The following is an 18,058-nucleotide window of genomic DNA, read 5'->3' as shown; positions in this document are numbered from 1 at the left end:
GGAGCGGTTCAAGATGAATTCTCTGGAGTTTTTTACGAGAATTCAGCTTGCTGTCAAGGTAAACATTAAGTAACACATTTTGGCAAATACATTTTAAAAGTATGTTTTTTGTTTTGTTTAAACCAAACAGTTTGTATTAACCATATCATCTTTAAGTCATAAACATTTATTTAGTCTAGAACTCAATCAATAGTATTGTGATACATGTAGGGCTGGGTACTGTACATTTTTTCAAATACTTGGTTAGCTGAAAAGTATTTTTTTGATACCTATACAAAGATATTTGCCATCTAGAACTATAAAACTGAACAAAAATGTGAATATTCTTTATATTTTTTTTATTATATTAAATCATTGGAATATTTGTTTCCATCAACAATTGCAGAAGTGTAAAATCTGTCCACAGTTCGTCGTAGTCCATCTCTGTAGATTGAATCAACGTCAGGAGAATCTTAAATGGCAGTGTTATAATACCTCCTCAGTGCAGCTTCATCTTTACCTTTCTACCGTCAGTCTTTCTGAAAAACTTCCTTCAAATCTATAAGTTTGGGGGATTTGAAAAGTCATCCGGGCCAAACTTTCTCTCAAAGTGCACTGCCTTCTGCCAGTCCGTGTTGTTCAGTATTCAGACCCCGGTGCAGATAAAAAATTAATCACCGCGGCCTCAGCTAAAGGTATGAGCGCGGCGCCAGAGCGAGTCGGGAGTCTGGCAGGGAGAGAGAGACAAAGCCCCGAGGTTTTGGCTCGTGAGAGAAACACCTGAAGCCGCCGCGCTGTCGAGTGAATGAACGGGAGTCGATGGGAGACTCGGTTTACGGGGCGCTGTAGGGGCTTGTACTCGGGATCAAATCCATCGCTCCGAGTCAAAACACGCTGCAGTATAGTTTTATTTACGAGCTCGCAGATTGAAGTTTGAGAGCACCGTGAAATATTTACACATTTTGGCAAAAGGGGTTTTAATTTAGTTGGAGAATGAGTGAGAGAAACGCCTCATGATGTTACGGCTGTGTTTGGATGAAATGACAGTGATGGAGGACGAGTCGTACATTTGTGCCCAAATGTGGTCAAGATCAAGACGAAGTCAGCAAAGAATAGATTGTTTTAGGAAGGAAGGGAGGGAGGAAGGAAGGGAGGGAGGGAGGAAGGAAGGGAGGGAGGGAGGAAGGGAGGGAGGGAGGAAGGAAGGGATGAAAGAAGGGAGGGAGGGAGAAAGTAAGGGAGCAAGGGGGAAGGAAGGGAGGAAAGAAGAAGGAAGGGAGGAAGGAAAGGAGGAAGGAAGGGAGGAAGGAAAGGGAGGAAGGGAGCAAAGAAGGGAAGAAGGAAGGGAGCATGGGAGGGAGGAATGAATGGAGAGAGGAAGGAAGGGAGGGAGGGAGGAAGGAAGGGAGAGAGGAAGGGAGGGAGGGAGGGAGGAAGGGAGGGAGAAAGTAAGGGAGCAAGGGGGAAGGAAGGGAGGAAAGAAGAAGGAAGGGAGGAAGGAAAGGAGGAAGGAAGGGAGGGAGAAAGGATGGGAGGAAGGAAGGGATGAAAGAAGGGAGGGAGGGAGGGAGGAAGAAAGGAAGGAATCGAAGAAGGAAGGGAGGAAGGAAGGAAGGAATCGAGGAAGGAAGGAAGGGAGGGAGGAAGGGAGGGAGGAAGGATGGGAGGATGAAGGGAAGGAAGGGAGGAAGGAAGGGAGGAAGGAAGGAATCGAGGAAGGGAGGGAGGAAGGATGGGAGGAAGAAACGAAGGTATCGAGGAAGGAAGGAAGGAAGGAAGGAAGGGAGAAAGGATGGATGGGAAGCAAGCTAAAGAGACAAACTTCATCTTACTTGCTATCGATCTTGTTCTTGACACATTCTAAGCACATTATAACAGTCAAATATCTGCCAAACGTTTGTGAAAAAATGTTTTAAACAGTAACACTGTCGAGCAAACAGAACAGAGACACAAAACATTTAAAATTTAGATGTTTGCCAGCACATTTTTGCATATTTCTGCTGCTTTGGAAAAATATCACTTTACTATCGTTATGGAGAAAGTCCACGTCGTGCATTAAGTAAGGATTAAACAAAGAGGAGCAGTGCATTATACAGTTTTAACTCCTCGTTGTTTAATCCTCACTTATAAATATTCATTTCATTTCATTTTTTTTTAATGTATTTCCGTCATGTCATTTACTTTTTTCATGTTGTTTCATGAATAGCTTTACATTGTATGCTTACATGAATAAAAAGGAGCACAAAGGAGACAAAGAGTATATATAATAGGTGCCCATTCGTCCAAGCACAAAACCAAATATAAAAGATGCTCTGTTGCGCCATTTACAATACGACTTCAAGCCACACAGTATGATTTAACCCAAAAAATTTAAAGTTACCTTTGTTACATATGTTAACCTCTTACCCCCCACGGGAACCGAGCACATTTTCTCCAGTTCAGCGTTACCCAAATCAGGGCAGGATGTTCCACAGTTTGACTCCGGCCACAGAGATGCCCACCTTCTTCTGGGTCGTCCTGGCAAAAGGGAGAGTAAAGTAAAGTATTCAACGACTGGATAAAATATAACATTTGTTTCTGACTTTAAAACAGTATTTCTGTACTTTTTAACACGACATGACCAATATTTATTGAACCTGGGACAGTGATACAACGAATGCTAACAACCAGAATGGTAACCACCAGAATGCTAGCAACCAGAATGCTAACAACTAGAATGCTAACCACCAGAATGCTAACCACCAGAATGCTAACCACCAGAATGCTAGCCACCAGAATGCTAACCACCAGAATGCTAACAACCAGGATGCTAACCACCAGAATGCTAACAACCAGAATCCTAACAACCAGAATGCTAACAACCAGAATGCTAGCCACCAGAATGCTAACTACCAGAATCCTAACAACCAGAATGCTAACCACCAGAATGCTAACAACCAGAATGCTAGCCACCAGAATGCTAACTACCAGAATCCTAACAACCAGAATGCTAACCACCAGAATGCTAGCCACCAGAATGCTAGCCACCAGAATGCTAGCCACCAGAATGTTAACAACCAGGTTGCTAACCACCAGAATGCTAACAACCAGAATCCTAACAACCAGAATGCTAACAACCAGGATGCTAACCACCAGAATGCTAACTACCAGAATGCTAACAACCAGAATGCTAACAACCAGAATGCTAACCACTGAACCCTGGGAATGAATGGAGAAAACGATATGAAACACAGCAACTTAGGTTTTTAGCCGGGTCACGGGCCACATATAATAGATTTTTTTTCCTCCAATAAATGAATAATATTAAGCTTTGATTTGGTCAAAGCCCCAACTTGACTGTAGCTTCAATAATAACAACGGCTTATTGCACTTTACAAGCCTGTGTCACAAGTAACTCAAAGTAGTGTAACTCAGTTACATTTTTGAAACAATAATATGTAATACAAACATATCACATTTTTAAAGCTGTAATCACTAATATAGTATGTGTTACAATTTTTAAGTTACTTGCCCAACACTTATTGCTTATTACATCAGTGCCCTCTGCTGGACACGTGTGGAACACTTTTTATTTTAATTTTTAATTATTGCCCCCCAGTGGCTGGAATGAGCATTCTGGTTATTCTTTAAAAATTCATAACTCCGCACAGGAACGGTCTAGAGTTACTTTTTTTTCTTTGTTTACATACTCTGGAGTTTATGCTCTACAGGACAGGGGCCGGATAAATCCTCTCCGTATGTTTGACACCCCTGCTATAGGGGCTAGCATCGCCGGCCAGTCACAAGATAGCCGCCAAATTTTCCACATCAACGGGCCTCAAGTCCTATACGTTTGCTAAGTGTGATGTCACGACTTCCGCTTCCGGGTCCTAGCAAACCGGCAAATATGCAAAAAAAAAACCATAAAAATCTCTTAAAAACAACCATCAATATTTCTGAAACTCAAACGTGCCGCACTACTTGTAGGGTTAGCATAGCTGCTGCGCCGTTAGCATTTTTCTCCACTAACCCGGATGTACCGATTTTGGTAAATATTACTTTTATAGCAGTAGGTGCAGCATTTTTGGCTAACAGGCCTGATAAATAAGTATGTTCAGTAACTCTCTGTGGAGTTTCAGAAATATTGATTGTGGTATTAGAGAGTTTTTTTGTAGTTTCTTGCACATCTGCGAACTCGGAAGTAGATCTGTGACGTCACCACTTAACAAACGTATCTAGAGTTTGATTACAGTATTTATCTGTGGCATTTGACACTACATCCGCTCAGCGCCCCCTACTGTTCTAGAGTGTTGCGTGATTAGTCTTTTCGAATAAACCGAACACATGGACAGATTACGTTTTTGCTTTGTGGTCGTGTTAGAAATACAGTGGAGTAGAACGTGTTATAGTTTTCAAAGTGCAGTAAAAGTTCGAGCAGCTCACTGAGGACTTTTAGCGCCGCTCTAAAAGTTAACTCTCCTAAACGCCGCCGAAGGATGAATCCGCCGTAGATCACCGTGAGGCCTTAGACGTCGGTTTAATCCGACGCCCGCGCCGGAGACAAGGCCGGCCCTGATTTAGTGCCTCGAGTGGAGAAAAGTCCCCTCTTTTCTCTCGGCATAAGTCACCGCCTCCGTTCGCCAGCCCCTGTCCCGATGAAAAACCCACACTTTTTACGACACTTTTGGGAGGGAAACGGGCGTGTTTAGCGTCTCGAGCAGGAATCCCAGCGGCTCCCAGTCGTCTCCATAATTCAGCGGGTTGTTCGCTTTTGTTGCAGGCGCTGAATGGGAAAATGTGCTCCGTCTAAATCCACCCGGACCGTTTCCCTTTTGTTTCATTCACAAACATGATGTGTAGCTGCTGTAAGTTTAATAGCCGTAATCTTTTTTTTTGGCCTCTGCTTAGGGATTTAAAAGGGCTTTTGAGTCAGCGGTAAATTATGAACCGGGTTTTTGTGAAAATGCCCAAAAGAATCAGATCCGTAAAGAGAGGGGCTGTGCAAAGAGCAAAAGCCAAAGGCGCTAAAAGCAACGAGACATATTTCCAATACACTGGATCACCCTTGATGTAGATGCAATTTTTACCTTTTTACTCGGAAAAGAACATTTAAATACGTTTTTAATTGTGTCGTACCATTGTGAAATGTAATTGTTGAGTATGTTATGGGGTAGACATAAACTAAACTAAACCCTAGCACAGGCACGAGGTAAGACCCATCACCTCTAACCCCCCGTCTAAACCGAGTGTATTCTCTCCAGTGCAGCTTACCCAAATCTAAAATGTTCTGGATTGGAGCTTACTGCCAATAGGCCCGTGTAAACGCTTCATTTGAAAGCTAAGACCTACACGACTGATTGTAACTTTTTTTGTCGCCTTTTTTAAGCGTTCTTGTTGGGTAACACTTTATTTTACATTTAACATTACATTTTAAATTCAACAAAATTTAGTACAATGTAATCTGCTATGTAACAATCTGTAATAACTTGTGTCTATGTAGTAATGCACAAGGGAATAATGTGTATTAGTACTTTACAGGTACATAATGTAATAGAACATATGGCCTTTAGGGTCAGGGCTTAAGGTTAGGGTTAGAGTTAGGGTCTTATGTATTATTATGTCCCTGCAAAATAATACACATTATCCCACTGTGTATCTAACCCATAGGTACAAGTTATTTACACATTGTTACAAAGGCCATTACATTGTACTAGGACTGAAAGATATATCTTTATCGTATCGATATCGAGATATGGACATTTAAAATATTAAAATAAAAAAGCAAGACATAGAAGACTTAGATTTTCATCAATAAAACTGTACTCTTTTGTATTTTGATTTTATTTTTCTGAAAAATGCTTTCACCTAAACCATAGTTATCGTATCGTATCGATATCGAGATATCTGGCATGAATATTGAGATGAAATTTTGGCCATATCATTCAGCCCTACATTGTACTAAATTTGACAAGTACAATTTATCAAGGGTAGTGTAAAATAAAGTGTTACCTTTAGTTGTGTTTTGGTTACTTTGTCTTTGCGTTTTTGTTGCTCTTTCGTGGCTTTCTTGTTGATTTTTTGTTGTTGATTTTTTTCATTGCTCTTTAGTCGTGTTTTCGTCGCATTTTGGAAGTGTTTTTGTTGTGTTTTCCTCTTATGGAAATGCTTTTTTGTCATGTTTTTTGTCGCTCTTTTTGTGACTTTTTTATTCCTTTTTCATCACTCTTTAGTCGTTTAGATTCTGTGTCCATTGTCATTATATCTTTTCTGGCATGTTTTTGCCGGGTTATTTTTTCAAGAAGCTTTTAGATTCGGGTGAAGCTAAGCTGGAGATAATGTTCTCGGTTCAGGTGGGGGTTAAAGGAACAAGCCATCGTTTTTCCACACTGAGATATGTTCTTACCTGAGCTTAGACGAGTTGATGTGAACCTGTCTGGTCTTTGTGTGTGCGCTCAGTCACGCAAAACGACCATAGATGTTGTTAGCATTTGGCCTCTCCCAGTATATTCCTATAGCTCCAAACAGGGTGAAGTTAGAAACAACCAAGCTCTTCCATGGGCACAAAGACCAGACAGGTATGCATCAACTCATCTAAGCTCAGGTAAGAACATATCTCAGTAGGGAAAAACGGTGGCCTGTTCCTTTTAGAGGCTAGGACTACTCCTCTCTACATGAAGGAGCAGTGGCTCTACTCCGAGCTCCTCACCCTATCTCTACCTCAACAGTTTGCGTTCACGCCATTCTAGATTATCATGCCAACCAAAGTCTAAACAACGCAACGGGAGAGACACAGTTTTGCCTGATCATTATTTGGACGTGGACTTATAGATGGACCAGTAAACCTTTGCCTTTTTCGACTCAACTCCTTCTTCACCACAACAGACCGAAACATGGTCCGCATCACTGCCGACGCCGCGATAATCCATCTGAGATGCATAGACTCTCCCCCAACCTACCGACCTTCTTCTCTGACAAACCCACATTTATTTATCCAGTCACAGCCCGGAACAAAGTTTACTCCAACAGCCACTAAAGTCACTTCGCCCATTTCCCCCCTTGCTCCCCTTCCCTACCCCGCAGCCATCTGGCCCGTGTCCTTGTTTTAAATACAGTAGTAGTTTTACTGTGTTGCTGACAGCGCGCCGTGTCCTTCACCGAAACCCGCTCATTTCCATATAAACGCCGCGGCCGCGCAGACACCATTACAGCCCGCGCAATTAAAGATGGCCGCCCCCGAATACATTAGAATCCACTTAAACGTGGTTCTTTCGGGCAGAAAACGCAGGGCCACAGCTGTTGACCTCCACCAGTGCGGTCATCTACAAAGGAACGCCGACACCACCTGCACGACCACGGGGAGAGAGGAGACGCTCATCCCCCCCCCCCCCCCCCCCCCGCCGTGAAGTTGAGTTCAGTTTAGGGTTCGAGACCGAGGTGCTAGCAGATGCTGAATGTAGTGTCTGTGTGGCAATGTGTGTGCTGCCTGGGCTTCATTCAAACTGATAATTGTTCTTTTTTTTTTTTCATGACATTCTGAACAACACAGATCTGGGGCCGGTATAAACACAGGCTTCAGACCAGATGTTTGTGCAGATGCGTGGCGTTGTGTGCAATCTTCAGCGTCGCACCTGGAGCAGTAATTGGGCAGGACAGGGGGTGGACAGACTCCCCGTGCCTTCCCTCCTACAGACTGTACCGGACCGCTACTGCTGAAGGCGGAGGGTTGCGGGGGTATTTGTAGCTTGTCCTGCAAAAGTTTAATAACGCGTGTGCGAGGCGGCGCATGATGTTTAAAGGGACTAGATGCAAGTTGGTCATTGTTTATACTCACTACTGCCACCTCAGGTCTTACACGTAACTGCACTTTCTATATTTAAGACATAGGGCCTCATTTCCTAGTTATCCAGAGTGTTGTTGATTTCTTTTTTTTTTTATTCATGCAGTCCTTATATTAGAAGAGTTTAGTGGTGCTAGGCTAATGCAAGGCTAGTGCATGTCTATGGTAACTATTAGCCTGCATTAAAAACAGTCTGACCCAAGCACAGTGCACCTGAGGCCAATCACTTATAACACCAGACAACCCATATAAATGTCTGTGTTGACTGAATGATGTTCGAAATATAACCATTTTGCATTTAAAACAACTTATATTTGAGCAGCATCAGCTTCCTGGTTGTAGCTACGCAGCGGCGGAGTGATCTGCTCGGTTACCGGATCTACAGTAGTTTGTTTACTTGCGGCCGGCATCACTACACGTGGAATTCACAAAGGAGCTTTATACAAATCAGACATGGCAACGTTTGGAGGACGACCCCATGATTTTGAAGAGGTTTTTAATGCAGGCTACTAGTTACCATAGACATGCACTAGCCTAGCACTAGCCTAGCACCACTAAACTCTTCAAATATAAGGACTGCATGAATAATAATTTCATTTCATTTCATTTCATTTTATTTATTCTTTTTTCAAGGTAATGCAACCTAAAATAAAGCAACAATCCAACAAAAAACAAACAAACAATACATTCCATGAAAAGAAGAACAGGAGTTGGATGAAGAAAAAAAATCTTATAAACTCCAACCCCATTCTTGAAGAAAAACTTACAAACTAGATGGCCTAACCGATGTAAAAAACAGCAACAACAAAATTAATTAAAAAAAAACTCCAGAAATCAACAACACTCTGGATTACTAGGAAATGAGGCCCTATGTCAAAAATCCTGAAATATCCCTTTAAGCTTGTGCATGACGGCAATTCGGATCCGAACAGAGGCGTACTTCGGTGATGCAGTTACATCATCTCTCCACCAATGCTCTGTGGCGCTGTTCATCCCCATCCTGCTGCTGCTTTAGCAAGTCATGGTTCCCTTATGTTAACTTATAATGAGCAGTGGACAGACTTTTTTTACTCACGGCTCCACCAGATTATATTTCTAATAGTGAAACCAGTTTATTGTGACGCTCTTCATGACCTAAAGAACCTCATCCTTCTGTTCTGAGGCAAATTCATGCAGAGAACTGCATTATGGGAGTTGTCAGGTGACCCGCTCCTGCCCAAATGACGTCCTCTCTCTCAGTGCGCAGTACACTGAGCAGCCACCAGAGGGCCCCCTACCGACATTCTTGGGGTCATTTGGTACCCTTGCTACGCCACTGGACCCGAACAAACACCTTTTTGAGTGACAGTTCAGGATTTTAGAGGCAGTTGTGGTGAACAGGTCTGAGCTCATGATTCTACACATTTTTAAACTCTGTGTAGTCCCTTTATTGAAGCTAAAATAAATAGAGCTGTGCCTCCACTCAGCTGTGGCCAGAGCAGACAGACACACATTTCTTTATGTGTCAGATGAGATCCTTTTACCAAATTAGGATCAGACCTGAGCAAAGTCAGACCTGAGATGAGCGCGAGGCGGGCGGGGAGAGAGGCAGCAGCATCTCCACAGGCTGAACAAGCGTTGGACATGTTGGACATCCTGACTGGATCACTCGAATGAGAAACACAAAACTAAAAAAAAGGATTTAATTGATCAGAAACCGTCACTTTGGCTGCGGAGTAGTTGCAGAATCATGCAGTAGTTGCGAGTGCATTTGTGAATGAAGTAAATGAAGCCGCCCACCTTATTGATGTAAGGTTATTTATATATATCGGCTCCGTTACCTTTACACAACATTAACATTGCCAGATTTACAGCATGCTGCGTTCGATTGATTCACATTTGATTAGCAAAACCCCCCAAAAAAGCAAAAGATTTCGAAATAGAGCAACAACAACAACAGTGTTTTCTGGTTGAAGCCGGGATTAAACTAAAACCCTCAGTTTTGTGTGAGAACGCTCTTCGTCTGCTTCATTCTCAGAGCAAAAACCACTAGCTGAATATATATTTGATTTTTAAGCAGGCAATGAGTTAAAACATCTTGAAAGTAGAAAAGAAATAGCTTATTTTGTTTTGACTCCACAAAGATATGAAGACGCTTTACAAATGTGCGCTCCGAAGTTGCTCATTGTGTTAGAGTTTCCTTTTTTAAATTCACCAAACGACAAACGTGAGGACTTGTGGCATGTGTGGCTGTGTGTACTATATCTGAGCGAGCGCAGGTGTAATTGGCGCCCGCTTGAGCTGCGCGTCACGTCCCTCGCCCCGCGGCGCGCAGTAATGGGGTTGAGCGCGCGGCGGTCGCGGTTGACCTCGGGGGGTCAGTCTATTTGAGCGTCTGTCTCTCAGGACGGGGCCCAATCTCGAACCTCTGGACCCCGAACAGGGAGGGCGCCGCGGCCCTCCGACCCCGTGGCGAGACTAACGAGGTTTAAGAGAGAAAAAGGCGTCATTAGCGTCATCAGGTGTGCGAACGCCACTGTGCCGAATGAATCCATTTAGCGCGGAGTTTAACGTGAATGATTATTTGGTAAACAGCGAACGGGCTCTGTCGTGTGCACAGGGAGTGAATGGAAATATATTCTCTCTCTATCTCTATCTCTCTAACCTATTATCAACACCAAACTCAAACTTTGCTATTTTTTTTATTGACCCGATTGTGGCACCATACTCACATGACTAACAAGCAGCAACCTTCCTCTCTCTTGGTACAGCTGCTTTTTTTTTTTTTTGTATACCATTTTCTGCGAACTGCATTTGTAGTTTCACATTGCTTTACTGGATGCTTTTGTGTGTCTTTGCTGTGTGTTTGTGGGGTTCGATGCATTTTCTTACTCCAACGAGTCCACAATGGTCCTGAAGAAAACAGCTTCTTAAAGGAATAGGCCACCGTTTTTACATACTGAGATATGCTCTTACCTCACTTTAGCCGAGTTAATATATCCCCGTCTGGTCTTTGTCCGTGCGCTCTGTCACGCAAACGGAGCACATACGCAGCCTCTCCCACATGTCATATAGCTCCAAAAAAGCTCACGATAGAAGCTACCAAGCTCTTCCACGTGTTCCCTATTTAAATAAAGTTACGTGAAGTGTTTTCATGCGAAGTATATTTACACAGAAATGTAGCATGTCGATTTTATAAGCAAATAAAAAGGGGTACTATATTGTGAGGTGTAATGATACGAGGAGCAAAACGTCCGCGCAGTAACTCCTAAAGACTTCCCCCCGCTCACTTCCGTCAATAGCCTTTGGAGCTATATGACATGTGGGAGAGGCTGCGTATGTGCTCCGTTTGCCTGGCAGAGCGCACGGACAAAGACCAGACGGGGATATATTCGGCTAAAGTGAGGTAAGAGCATATCTCAGTATGAAAAAACGGTGGCCTATTCCTTTAAAGTAAACAAACAGCTAGCTAGTCAGCTAAACCCATTTCAGACCTACACATCGACACTGACGAGACACCAAGAGCCCCCACACACATGCAGCACAGTGGCGCATCACAAGAGGCGCCGCAGTAAACAAGAAAGGGACAAACGAGGAGGTATCCAGGCAAGACTCACAGCTAAGCCTTCTATTGTTCTGGCTAAAGGACGTTCCCTGGAGAATACAACAGATGAAATGCTAGGCTCTTCCCAGAAGCAGGTGTTGTGTCGCTGAGGGAGCTGCGCAGGAGGAAGAGGAAGGAGGTGGAGGAGCTGACCAGTGCAGGACACCACGCTCTGAAACAGAGACAACCCCAGGAGGCGCTGCACCATTTCAGACACCTGAACACTATTTAGTTGTAATGACAAATAAAGCGCGTACTTACTTAAATGAACAGGTTTTACATACTGAGATATGTTCTTACCTGAGCTTCGACGAGTTCATACGTACCTGTCTGATCTTTGTGCCCGTGGAAGAGCGTTGTAGCTTCTAACATCACTCCGTTTGGAGCCGTAGGAACATGCAGGGAGAGGCCAAATGCTAACAACATCTTTGGTCTTTTTGCATGACTGAGGTTATACCAGTGTTTATTTCGTCGACTAAAATATTTAGTCTTAATTTTAGTCAAAGTGATATTTTTGACGACTAAAATTGGACTAAAACTAAATTAAACGTTTTTCATGAGACTAAAACTATGACTAAAATGTCCAGATATTTTAGTCGACTAAAATGAGACTAAATGAAAATGACTGAATGAGACTAAAATCAGCCAAACTTCTATTGACCGTCTGAAAGAGCCTCAGATCATGTAAATTCACAAAGGATCAGCTCTGAGCTTTGTGTGTTCATGTGGAGCAGCTCCATGAAGCAGAGGAACACGATTAAATATGATTAGAATGAATATTATAAATGCAATGTCGACTAAATGAGTCTTAAATTTAGTCGACTAAAGTTACTTGCAATTTTAGTCGACTAAAACTAGACTAAAATTGAATTACATTTTTGTCAAAAGACTAAGACTAAAACTAAATTAAAATATGTTGTCAAAATTAACACTGGGTTATACCTCTGAGTTGAGGGCACATTGGATGGAGAGACTGTCTGTATAATAATTTGGCCGTTTTCTTTTAATTCTATATGGACCTTTATCACTTATTATCACTTCCACTAAACCAAAGCTCAAGAAAATGTGCACCTTTTTATCGTTGAAAAAGCTCTTGTGAACCTCGTGTGCAGATGTGCAGAGCTTTGTAGTTACGGATTATGTTTTTGATTGTTGGAGAAACACGAGCACGTGCGAACACGAGAAGTTGGTTTTCATCATTGTTTGTCTGTAGCTTCACTCGCACTCAAAGGCCTCCAGGTCGTAGCTGCCCCCCAAGGCGCACAGCATCATAGGTTATGTGCAAGCAGTGAATCCTCAAACCCCAGTGTTGGTGTCGGATAGTGACCGGTTCATGACCGACCGGCTCTTTTGAACGCCTCTTTGAAGTTGTTTCGGAAGCAAAAAAGCGTCTGTTTAAAATAAAAAGGTGCTACATTTCAAAATTGTCCAATATGATGACTGTAACGTGACAGGTGGACATTATTCCATTCTTGGTTATGTAAAGTTGTACACTGTCCCTGCATAAATAAATCTATAGATACAATACCATTAGACTCCGGTGAGGACAGTGTGCAGCCCTACTACAAAGTAAACCTCTGAACATTCAGATTCACATCGCATTTCTTCAATCACTTTACTTCATCTCGTCATAATTTTAGACCCATCTTTAAAGCCCCAAATGTCTGGCCCCTCTCCCGCCTCCCCCCCCTGCTCCCTCCCCCTCTCCCCCGGGACCCGCTGCCTCCTGCTGGTATGAGTGAGCGCTGCAGATTTATGGGCGTTTGTGTGATGAATGGGCTGAATACGTGCTGGATATTGATCTGGCTCTCGCTCGGAGCCGATCATAAAACACTGTCATCAGAGAGACGATGATTTTTATTGATGGCCGTCGAACGAGCCGCGGGATTCTGCTCTGAACCCGCTGGAATCTCGCCGAGTACTGGTTGTTTAGACTGTGTTTTTAATCCTGGTGGTTCGTCCACGTTGGTTTAGGTTAAAGGCAATGCACCAGATTGTTTTTCTTCTAGTAAAAATTCCCCCCAAAGTCTGTCCTCTTCCCGAACGATTTCAAACGGAATCTTTCCAGTTGAATGTTACTACGCTGCTGAAATTGCTCTAGCTCTTAGTCCAGGTTCGTCCATCCCTTTGCTGTGATTATTGCTGCACTAAAAGCGGAAAATAGCCAGCATGTGATTGAGTTTGACAAATTGAGGCTTTCAGGCAACAGTGTTTGTGCCAGTGAAAACCATGAATAATCGTGAGTGTGGCTTTAGTCCTTGGTGTGACCCGGTTTAGTCTTGTTTGGTGCGAGTCTTTGTGGGATGTTCAGCGGTCGGCATCCATGCCGAAGGTGCATCGCTCGATCTCGGTTAAGTCCAGGTTTTGTCCTGATTCAGAGACATCTTCAGTGAACGTGACCATTTCTTTGACTCTTTCCTAACAGTTCCTCTCCTGTTTTGTCCTTTCCCTTTAGAATAACTCCTCGTGGCGACCGCAGCCCTGTGTGGAGTGCTCGTGCCACAGCGACGTGGCGCTCTGCTCGAACACGGCCTGTCCGAACCCACAGTGCGACTTCCAGAGGGTAAGAAACTTCACATTTCAACCCGTGGTAATTGGACACGATTATGCAAAATACAGCTCTGCTTTGACTCAAAAGGTTAGAGCAAACGTGTGCGGTCAGATGTGCGCAGAGACTTTGTTATAGCTACAGTAAAAGGAGAGTTAGCGGAGCGGTTTCGTTAAAAGATATCGTTGCAATTTCTCCGACAAGAAGGGCCTATTGGATTTATTAGTTTAGCCACTTACTGAAAGCTGGATTATCGTGAGATTTGTCAGTTCCCAAACTCCCGAAAATGCATGATTTATTTGAATGATTTGCTCTGAAGGGCTGAGCCATTCACGGGGCAGGTTTGCTGTGAACGGGCGAGTTACAAATGCTGACAAGTGCTTCTATCCAGAGGTCTACTTGTTAACAACACTGCACTGCCCACACAGACAGAGGAACAGATGCTGCTACACATTTGCACGCTGGCTGTTTCTCAATTGCCAAGATCCTTCCACCGTAGTCCACTTCGTTGACTTCCGCGGGAGTGGCTCCTCCAAAGCAGAGCCGAGTGTCCTCTACAGCTGCATCTGAAGCATTTGGAACGGCCTCCGGAGCAAACTGGTTTTGGTTGGATGTCGTACTGTTTGGACATTTTGGCCTGAATATATATAATAACATTTCTGCAAGGATTTGCAAGGAATAGGTCGCGTTCATGGTCTAGAATTCCATTTCAGTTGGAGCAGGTGCCAATACAACTCAAGAACCCCCCCCCCCCAAAAAAAAAAAAAAAAAAAAAAAGATTTCAAAAATGTTTTCCCTGATCATTATTTCATTGTGATTGAACCTGCTATGCCTTTATGAGGAAATAATTAGACCACAGTGTATATGTGCTGGAGGGGAAGACTCTGAACTTTGTGACAGTTTTTGTTTCATGTGAATTGGCCCAAGAATGACAGAGAAATTAACAATAAACTAAGACAAGAAATCTACCATTTCCATCGAATTTTCAGCTGCTCCACGTCAGTTTTAAAGGTGCACTGCGCAACTTTTTATGTAAAAAAATAGTGTGTGATATTAGTGTGTATTTGACCTTTCAGTGACCCAGTGGAAGCTAGCATGGTTAGCATAGCGCCTTTGCTTTCCATCTTAGTGGCTCCTATGATGCTTCAGGATACATTTTTATTTCAGTTTTTTTAGGATTTCTGGTAAGTTTTTGGAATGAAACTCATATCTAGCCATGGATGCGGTTCAATCTGCATTGAAAACCTAAACACAATTGATCCTGAGCATCCTACAGGATGGTAAGTAAAGGTGTTGTGCTAATCACCCAATATCAACTTTTTTTTACATAAAAAGTTGCATAGTGCACCTTTGAACTATAGGCTCTTTAGAGTTAGTGTGTTTTGATGTCATGTGAACACAACCTATACATTAAGTGTGACGTTCACGACGTCCGCTTCCGGGTCCTAGCAGACCGGCAAATATGCGAGAAAAAAACATAAAAACTCTTAAAAACAAAAAATCTATATTTCTGACACTCAACGGGGAGTTACTGAACATACTTATTTCTCAGACTCATTAGCCAAAAATGCCGCACCTACTGCTAAAAAAGTAATATTTACGAAAGTCACTACTTCCGGGGTTAGCGTAGCTGCTGCGCCGTTAGCATTTTCTCCGCTAACCTGGATGTAGCGATTTTGGTAAATATTACTTTTATAGCAGTAGGTTCAGCATTTTTGGCTAATGGGCCTGATAAATAAGTATGTTCAGTAACTCTCTGTTGAGTTTCAGAAATATTGATCGTGGTATTAAAGAGTTTTTTGTAGTTTCTCACACCTCTGCAAACCCGGAATTAGAGCTGTGACAAACGTATTAGCCCTTTCATTAAGATTAATGGTGAGTTCCAGGCGATTTTCCCACCTCCTACTTGGAAAAATGCCACTCGAAATGATAATTACAACTTGTAAACTCGGAGACCTCCAGAGTGCTACGAGTTCGAATGCGAGATGAAGACAGTAATGGCGGCCCCCAGTGGTGGAGCGCCGCTAATGGTTCAACTGTAGCAAAACCACTCCAACAGTGACGTGACGTTACATTTGGTCACAGCTCAACATAACATGATGTCGCATGTTTGTAGTTATATCTGCTCTGGAGAAACTTTCATATAACGTTAGCATCTTATGAGCTAACTGGTGTAGCATTAGCAGTAGTGAATTTCTCCATTGTGAGATCAATAAAGGATTATCTTATCTTAGCCGTTTTTTTTTTTACATACGACTTTATTCACCTGGAACGCTCTGAGGTCTTCAGTTGTAATTTTAAAAGGGGACAGATACCAGTTATCAGTTGCAAGATTATTAACATGTGAGAAAAAAAGAGTAAAGAGTAACGTTTGAATGACATGCATGTGATATTGCATTAGATAAATTCTTTCTATTCACTACAATAACTCAGTTGGTGAAGCAAGAGTGACATTTGGCATGGATCCTCTCCTTAAGCCAATTTTTGAAAATGACTGGGTGCTCACTCAAAATTTCAATTTCTTTCAGTTTCGATCATAGGTTTCATTTTGCTTTGGCTTGGCAGACTGGAGGTAGAGTCAACAAGCAAAGGTGAAAGGATCTGTGTTTAATATTTCATAGAGCAGAGTCCAATATGGCCTCCACAAACCTGAAAAATGTGTTTCAGGATTCAGTCGGCACAGTTTGAATTATTGAATGTAATAGTTTTTCTTGGAATGACTGTCTGAAACTCTCAGGCTACACATGTCTATGCAATATTCAGGAGGTGGTTTAATGCATGTTTAATTATGTAATATATAATTAAATGTACTGTATGCTGTACCGTGCTTTACTTTCTGAAGAATATAGACTGGTACTAGTACTAGTTGTAGTACATTTTAGTTCATTGTGCCCAAATGTCAAATGTTGTCTAATTGGCCCATTAATGAGTTGGTGGAAAATCGTTTTCAGATCTAGTTAGACTGAGTTGAGGGGGTGCAGGTGCAGGGGGGTCATGTGTATTTACCTGGATGGTGCACAGACCATGTGGGACTGAAATGACACTGTATGAATGATGTGGCGAGGTGGAGGATAACCGAACCTAGTTGTGTCCCATACATCAATGTGCACACCACCATGCTTCCATCCATCCATCCATCCATCCATCCATCCATCCATCCATCCACCCTAGACATGAACCCTAGACCTTTCGACGCCCCGATGGTCGTCTTAGGCGCAGAGAGAGAGAGACTGGAGTTTGTGTTCAGCGCTCACCGGCGGAGCTCCAGTCTCGTTTGTGTCTCCGAGCGGCCGTTTAAACTCACTTCACTGAGAGTCAATGAACTGCGGACTCTCTAAAGGCTCGCTTCGTTTGCTCCATTCAGAAAAACCTGCGCGCGCTGCTTTCTCTCTCTAGATTTAGACATTGCTCAGTGTGTGCTGTTGTGTGGCTCACAATTTACTCATTTAGAAACAAGCTTTACTCACTAACTACTTACTCATTATCTCCAAATGTTAGACGTTTAGATTATGTATTTCTTCTTGTGCAATAAAAAAATGGATGTTTGATCTGTATTTGATGTGCTCAAATACTTCTTTATAGAGATATTATCACTTCTCTACTCAAATCAAGGTCATTTTGTTGTGTTTATCGTGAAAAAGCTTAACGTTCTTATAATAAAATGCATTTTTCAGGCTGTGTCACAATACTGGAGCACTACAGAGTGATCTAGTTCAACACGTTTTTTTTAAATAAAGTTTGACAAATGGAGACGGCAGGACTGGATTTTCAGAGGGTTGGGGACTGGATCCTGCCACCCGACGTCAAACAGTCTAACACAGGGATTTTTGTTTTTTCCTCAGGGCCAGCGTTTGAGAATTCCTGCCGGCAAGTGCTGCCCTGAATGCGTGTCTTCGCGGGGCTCCTGTCAGCACGAGGGGCTCACCTACGCCGTAAGTTAACGTTTCTACGTGCAGTTCAAGGACACATGTCGGGTTGGGAACCTCTGGGTGATAGTGTCTGTGGCATGACTTCATTTACATTCAAATCAGAAACAACAGTTTTGTTTCCAAATGGTATAAAAGTTCATTGTGTTCATGATGGTTAAAAGTTAGTTATGTGTGTGACAGTGTTTGGTCCAAGTGCTGCCTCC

At 42.8% G+C, this 18,058-nt stretch overlaps 1 protein-coding gene across 1 annotated transcript in view; it reads left to right on the top strand.

The window, feature by feature from the left end:
* Positions 1-18,058, top strand: part of fras1 (Fraser extracellular matrix complex subunit 1) — a 421,086-nt gene that overhangs the window by 99,450 nt on the left and 303,578 nt on the right. The window contains exons 3-4 of the mRNA XM_079566634.1: positions 13,834-13,941; positions 17,769-17,858. Coding sequence (XP_079422760.1) covers positions 13,834-13,941; positions 17,769-17,858 — 198 coding nt within the window. The remainder of the gene's footprint in view (positions 1-13,833; positions 13,942-17,768; positions 17,859-18,058) is intronic.

Source organism: Gobius niger (genome assembly GCF_951799975.1).
Source record: "Gobius niger genome assembly, chromosome: 1".
NCBI classification, from domain to species: domain Eukaryota; kingdom Metazoa; phylum Chordata; class Actinopteri; order Gobiiformes; family Gobiidae; genus Gobius; species Gobius niger.
Note: the sequence above shows the minus strand (reverse complement) of the source record. Positions and strands in the feature narration are given on the sequence as shown.